At 32.7% G+C, this 7784-nt stretch overlaps 1 protein-coding gene across 1 annotated transcript; it reads right to left on the reverse strand.

Annotated features, from left to right (window-relative positions):
• Positions 1 to 3933: 3933 nt before the first annotated feature.
• On the reverse strand, positions 3934 to 7461 carry LOC117317931. The gene is made up of 2 exons (XM_033872899.1): positions 7367 to 7461; positions 3934 to 4810 (listed from the first exon to the last, which is right to left on the reverse strand). The coding sequence occupies exons 1-2, from the start codon at positions 7446 to 7448 to the stop codon at positions 4578 to 4580; spliced, it is 315 nt and encodes a 104-aa protein (XP_033728790.1). The 5' UTR covers positions 7449 to 7461; the 3' UTR covers positions 3934 to 4577.
• Positions 7462 to 7784: the final 323 nt, after the last annotated feature.

Below are 7784 nucleotides of genomic sequence, written 5' to 3' on the forward strand. Positions count from 1 at the left end.
TTGATCTAATGCTGTATTAGTATAAAAAGGAGGGTGTGGCTTCCATTTGGCTAAAGGGGCGGGACCCTAAAAGGGAAATAATGATTAAAAGATAAGGATAGATCTAGCGATTTCATTTTTCATTCTATAGAGTTTTTACAAAGAGTTCCAAGGTATGTATTATTATATAATGTCCATCAAGATTTACTCTTGATAATAAAGGAACCAGTTTGTTTCCTTCAATGAACTGACCAAAAAATAAGATTCAATCCAGAATGCTTAGAGGAAACATAAGCTAAATAGTAAATAATGCCGTAGACATGTTCCGTAAGAGCTTGTTTTTTTGGTAGTGATATTTCTGCATACAATGCATTATCAATAAATCCTCAACGTACATGTATAATAACAAGATGCGAACATTCCTAATGAAAACAAACCCCACAAAACAGACTATTGTTTAACCTTTTTATTGATTTTAAACAGCATTACCATAATTAAGTTACTTAAGGTTGGTTTTCACGGATGCCATGTCGGCTGACAATGCGTTTATAGTGCTATCACACTGAAATGCCACATCATGGCACAGTCGCGTAAAACAACATCAAGAAAATATGTGTATGTTGAGACGCTATAAATAAAGTGCAGTTAGCTTAAACCTTATAACAATAGTTCTTCTTTCTTACTAAGGCTTTAATTATAGCAAAAATAACGAATAAATGACGGAGATGATGATTAAAAAAGTTTCTGGTTTTAATTGTGCATATCTCCCAGTTAACCCGGCAAGAATTGCCTCAGATAAACAAACCAAAAGTAAGTGTACAATACCAACTAAATATGACATCACCTCCACGGGTTATAGGGAACCTGGCAGTTGGCTACCTATCTGAACACTTTCTGTACTTTAATTACTTTTTCTGCTACTTTTTTTTTTTTTTTTTTTATAATTTTTTTATTTTCAAAAGCATTTGATAATAAAGACATATACATGTTATATCCACTCACATGCAAGTAAACAATTCATTCCATTATCATTCCCATCCTTCATCAAAATCATCATCTTTCTCGTTAATCGTCTATTATTTGTTTAATATTAACTAGAGCATATCATCATCATCATTATTCATCATCATTACATTCAACATTTTCACAATCATCATAATCATCATCATCATCATCATCACATTCAACATTTTCACAATCATCATCATCATCATCATCATCATCATCATCATTTTCATCAATCATAATCATTCATAATAATTATCATAATTATTGTCTCATCATCATCATCATGATCATCATCATGAACTCCATCATCATCATCATCATCATCATCATCATCAATCATAATCATTCATCATAATCATTCATAATAATTATCATAATTATTGTCTCATCATCATCATTATCATTATCATCAATCATAATCATTCATAATAATTATCATAATTATTGTCTCATCATCATCATCATCATCATCATCATCATAATCATTACAATCCTTCATCCTAATCATCATTACTATCATAATCATTTTCTCATCCTTGTCATCATCAACATCATCACAAGTTCTCATGTCATGATAAAATAATAAAAACAAAAAATCAAAAACAAACAGACATATGATGTGTGTGGTGTAAGGAACATATGGACAGCCATGAGTATTTCTGCAAAGCAGATAAACATGTATAACTTCCACACACAACCACACATATCCACACCCACCCTCCCACACAACCTAAACACTCATAACTCATCCACCTCACAAACACATAACACGCACATACACCCTCACCACATAGACAGTACAACCAGACACACATACAATAAACATTAAAGGGAAAGAGACATATATCTAATATATCCATTCAAATAAAGTGATCAACTTACAGAGAGAGAGAGAGAGAGAGAGAGAGAGAGATAAGCCACATTTACTTACAAGGTATATTCTGTAAGTGTTAGATGAATAACAAAAAAATAGGAAACCTAAATAAACAATTAAAGCCAAATGTGGAGACTTGGGGTTAGCTGTGTACATATAGTAGGGAAAACAAAATTTAGTGTCGGATAAGCTACATTTCCAGGATAGGTTTCCATTTTCTCCAATTAATTTCAAACTTCCTTCTCATGTAGATGTTTTTCCTATAGTTAATAAAGCTTTGAATAATGAAGTGGTCTTTAATAACATTAATAAGTGCATTGAGGCTCAAGGACTTGTGAAGACATCTAGTTTTATATATATAGTGTTTAATAAGAATTAAAATTTCATTATCAACAGAACTTGCTTGAGCAGTTAATAGACCAAAAAGAAAGGATTCCTTATTTATCAACACAGGAATTAAAAGAATGTCACAAAGAGTTTCAAGTCCCTGTAGCAGTTTCTGAACTTCTTGACATTCCCATAAACAATGGATAATAGTTTCTCTCTCCATATTACACAAAGAACATAATGGACTAGGATATAAATTTATCTTGAAAAGAAAAGTATTTGTTACTAAAATATGGTGTAAAATGCGACTCTGAAACCACTGTAACTTGGAATTTTTTGTGACAGTAAATGGGATTCTAAATATTTTTTGCCATTTCTCAATATCTAACTCATCATTAAACTCTTCATTCCATTTTTTCACTTCAGTAGGTGTTGATGCTGGTGTAATAAGGTAATTATAAAAATCTTTACACCCTCTTTTACTCTTATAGAATATTTCAATGAGAAGAGGTCTGAAATGTTGGGATGGTCTTTCTATCTGAAAATCATATTTCCTAAGAAAACGCTTAGCTGCTGAGACTAATCATTGGTACTGCAAGAAATTTGTATTAATTTGAAAATTATGCAGAAATTCATGAAATGAGTAAAAGGTCAGATTATTAGAATTTTTAATAAGGTCATTTACTGAATGAACAGATGCCTGAAACCAGTTTGGATAAAAAACAAAGTTATTTCCTACTTGTATATCAGTATTGTACCAAAGTGGGGTTTTTAGGATTGAAACTTGTGTAACTTCACTCATCGAACTAGAATTATTCAACCTAATCCAGCCTTTAAAAACATCCTTCCAAAATTTATTTTTGCAGTTAGCTCGACAGAGAGAAATATATTCCCTACCACAACTTTGTAACTTTTTTTATTTATAACCAGATCTAACAGTAAATTCCATTTTCCTGATGAATGGAGTATTCTTCTTGCCCAACCTAGCTTAAGAGCATCTATAAAAGAATGCAAGTCTACCATTTTCAATCCCCCATCTATATAATTTTGAATTACTACATCTTTCTTAATTTTATGAGATTTACCATTCCACAAAAAGTCAAATAATAAGGTGTTAAGTTTAGTAATACATTTTTCAGGTGGGTTAGGTAAGGTAATGAACAGGTAATTAAACTGAGAAATTAGTAGAGACTTAATAATACTAATTCTACCAATTGGAGTCAAGCTCCGCCTACTCCATAAGTTAATAAGAGATTTAAGTTTCACAATTTTTTTTATCAAAATTCATTTTGGGGATCTCATTTAAATCAACAGCGAAATCTATTCCTAAGAAAGTAAATTTTTCCATTCCCCATATTAGATTCAGTTCTGGCAAGAAAGTTTCCTGACTATACTTTCTACTACCTATCCAGATAACCTGTGTTTTGTTAGTATTAATATTTAGCCCGGAAATGTTTGCAAAACTGTTAAGTTCATAAATTGATTCTTTAAGGGACCTCTCGGAGCCATCTAGAATTAAGCCTGTGTCATCAGCATATTGAACATTAAGAATATCTACATTTTGAAATTGTATCCCTTTAATATCTCTATTGTTTCTTATTCTTGCCGCTAGGACTTCAACTTTTTAACTTTATGTCCACAAACTGATTTCTGGTGTGTTTGATGTTCTAGCAACACCAACGGTAACAGATAATATTAACATACAACAAACAAAGAGTTAATGAATTGGTATGTACAAATTTTAATCAGAATATATACATGTATAGATGTTACAAAATTTTCACACTTCATCATGGTATGCGATATATTACAAATATTTAGTATTTGTTTAGGTATCGCAACAACTAATTCGGCTTGTCAGATTGAACTAAGTTCCGTTTATATATTTGAGAAACAAAAATATACAGGCACTATAAATAAAATATAATGGCGAGGACTACAAGTGCAGAAAGGGGGGATTCCCCGTGTCGGGGATCTCCCTACAACTGTAGTTATCAGTGTTAATGTTATTCGAATGCTAGTGTACTCTGATGTTCCATTTAATCGTTTCAATATTATCATTTGTCTGATAGCAAAATATTCAAATTTTGATTTTATATCAATTTAATATCATTTCATCTTCCAATGCGATTGAAGGGATAGAGTCACTGGTATAACATATAACACAATTAGTGATACCTTAATTTGTCATAGAAAGACTACTGTGATTGCAGGTTATAGTCACATAAAAAAAAAACCTCAAACAGTTGATTGTCGATGTAAGTTGATGTATGTGTGGAATGTAAATTGGGTTGTATTAGCTTAAACATTTGAATCAGGCGTGACCTCCATTACTTTGAGATAATATCGCTTTTTCAGTTTTCCGGAATCACATGTCATTTCAGAAAGATTAAACAACACTGCCGTCCCCATCGCCGTTCCCATCGCCGTCGCCAAAGCCGTCGTCGCTACAACTGCTGCTGCCTCCATCATCACCACACTCCAGAACCACAGTTCTGCTCAGACGAATTGAGTCGCCACCACCATTGTCAGGAACCACAGTTCTGCTCAGACGGATTGAGTCGCCACCACTATCCTCCGGAATCACAGTTCTGCTCAGACAAATAAAATCGCCAACACAAACTGAAAATTAAAGAAAAGAATCTTCAAATGTCGAAAGAAATTCTCGAAGAAGTTTCCATTTCGGTTTATGTGTCAGAAAAATAAACTGTTGAAAATAGAAAATGGAAGATGTGACGACTAATAAACCATTAACATACACTGTATTAAAAAAAATAAAAATAAAAGAGGAAGAAAGAAATATATAAATATATATAAATGCATGTCAATGCAGATAGCATTCCTTATGTAAACATTCTCAAGTAAGAGTAAATTACAGTTATATCAGGTAAAGTATTAATTAATAATTATTAATACAGAATTATAAATAGAGCACTACACTGTGCAACTGTGTCCCTTTATCTAGTGATGATAAGTATTTTGTTAAAAAGTGATGTTCAATATCTAACCATGTGTTGATATCCTAACCACGTGACACTGACGTAATACATCTGAGGTGTAGTTACAACTAAATCCGCCATGTTGGACCTGTAGATGTTTACATAATATTGGGTTATAATGAATTGTTTTCCTTGTAGGATATACTATGGCTAACAACGTTAGTAGTAACTGGATTTACATGCTGAGAAAACGTTTTGCTTCATAAGGGAAATATGTGTGTTGTACTATTTGAAGGACTTTCTGTGTAAAATTCATATGGGTAGGTATACCGTACATACACTTTGTTTGTTTTTGTTTAACGTCCTATTAACAGCCAGGGTCATTTAAGGACGTGCCAGGTTTTGGAGGTGGAGGAAAGCCGGAGTACCCGGAGAAAAACCACCGGCCTACGGTCAGTACCTGGCAACTGCCCCACGTAGGTTTCGAACTCGCAACCCAGTGGTGGAGGGCTAGTGTTAAAGAGTCGGGACACCTTAACCACTCGGCCACCGCGGCCCCCAAACATACACTGTATATGTGTATACACACTTGCACATTACATCACGTCTGTGTTATTGGCACGAAGATTATGTATCATATATCATCAGATCTGTTCCTTAGGATTGAGCAGTATTACAATATATAGGCGAGATTTATCAATTGATCGATTAATTAATTGTAACGTCTGTCTACCTGTTATGATAGAGGGTTTATCAGGTATAAATAGCAATACCACATGGGTATGTGTTTGTTTATGTGTATACACAAAGTGATCTTTAAAGCCCTCCCCGTTTGTCTCGTTATCCCTATAATATCCAGTGTTCCGCAAATTATCCTTTAATACACTTCTGGTGTCATTACTTAGTCTCCGCTATTGGTAACCTGCTTGTCACGTTTAAGTTCATTTGAAAGTTAATAGGTTAAGAATATATGATGTGATATGTATGAAAATTAATCCACAACAACTTTATGATGCAGTTCAATTCATTATGACTACGCTGTATATAGCTCTCCTTGTTTTTATGGTGCTAATATTGTATAATCATTTAGTGGTCTTAGATATCACATCCGATGTGTAAACTTAAGTTATCAATCAAACAATTGGTCAAGTGTTCATTTTACCTTTTAGTTGTAATCTTTTTGACAAAAGACAATCAATGGATGCGTTGGAGCCTATATTTTGTAATGTAGTAATTTAAATAAGATTCGTAAAGAGATTACTTACCTATAATAATTCGGGTAGGTGACTTTCTAATTAAGGATGTAAGTAGATTTAGGTTTTATTGAAAAAAAATGAATATTAAATAACAACCAAACAAAATGAAATTAGCAATAAGGATTGATAACTGAACATACACGTGAATATCAGCTTAAGATATGAATATAGTATTCGTTACTTGTTTATCAATGCTGAATACTGTATGCTAACCTAACAGTGCTTTTATTCTTCTCTTAAAGTGTGTAAATATAGCTCTCTCTTTATCAAGCGAGACTGACGAAGTTACACTCGTCATATTTCGACAGATTTCGTACCTTTATGAAACGATAACGGAACCAACCGAGGGTACCCGATTAGTATCGTTAAACGCCATTTTAGACTTGTCAACCAGTTCGGAGTGACAACCAAATACTGGATTATAATAAATTCCGTTTCCTTCTAGGACTTTATATGACCAACAATTTCATCAACAACTGGATCGGTACGCAAATAAAAGTTTGGCTACATATGGAAAGTCTGTTTTTTGTAATATGTGGAGGACTTTCTGTTTATATGACTCATGTTTGGTAGCTACAATGTACGTACACAGTGCATGTGTACACACTTGCACATCTATGATTACACAGGATCACTGTGTAGCACATAGTATAGTGTATCACACTAAATATTGCCTACAATAACGCAGGAAGACCAATTATCACAAATTGTCGGGTATCCAACTAAATATGGATTTTTTAGTTGTTATATTTATTAATCAATAAATGAATTCGTTTATTGATGAATTTATCTATTGTTATCTTTTAAAATTTCAATAAATGATAAAATATTTTACGGACGTTAAATATCCGATAACTACAAATATGCATCAAAGTACCTTGATATATATCATTGTAGACTTATATACATTATTAACAAATACAATGATTTTATTGATGTTGAATATTCTTATAATGGACACAACAATGTTTAATTCACTTTACCTCGCTCTATATGTCGGTAAACCACTACAACACAGTACGCCAAGCCTGTCATCGTCACACATATCACTGTAATTGTCGTCATTCCGTTCGTTATCGTCACATTGATGGTTACATTGTCTGTAATGAAATAAAATCTGATATAGAGACATGTTAATCAAGCAAAAAATTCAGTGTATCTGTTATATTTTGCATTGCTATCAAATTAAGCTTCAAAATATGTGGTCTTTAAATATTTTTAAGGCTATATTACAAAGAAGTCATTGTTATTATTTGTTTACACTGGCTATTCAATTTAGACGAAAATGTTTTAAATGTGATAAGTCTCGACAACTTAATATACACGTTATCATGCTGTGTTTAGAAATGGGCTATGCAGGAAAGGTTAAATGTTTCTAAAGTAATTCTAGCCTAAACATGA

This window comes from Pecten maximus, chromosome 19 (genome assembly GCF_902652985.1).
Source record: "Pecten maximus chromosome 19, xPecMax1.1, whole genome shotgun sequence".
In the NCBI taxonomy this organism is placed as follows: domain Eukaryota; kingdom Metazoa; phylum Mollusca; class Bivalvia; order Pectinida; family Pectinidae; genus Pecten; species Pecten maximus.

What these genes read in the sequence shown, in the direction of transcription:
- LOC117317931 (XM_033872899.1), bottom strand. Translation starts at nt 7,448, where the DNA reads ATGACGACAATTACAGTGATATGTGTGACGATGACAGGCTTGGCGTAC. An exon ending in TTACCGACATATAGAGCGAG is followed by an intron (nt 4,811 to 7,366) that starts GTAAAGTGAATT and finishes TTTAATTTTCAG; the next exon opens with TTTGTGTTGGCGATTTTATT.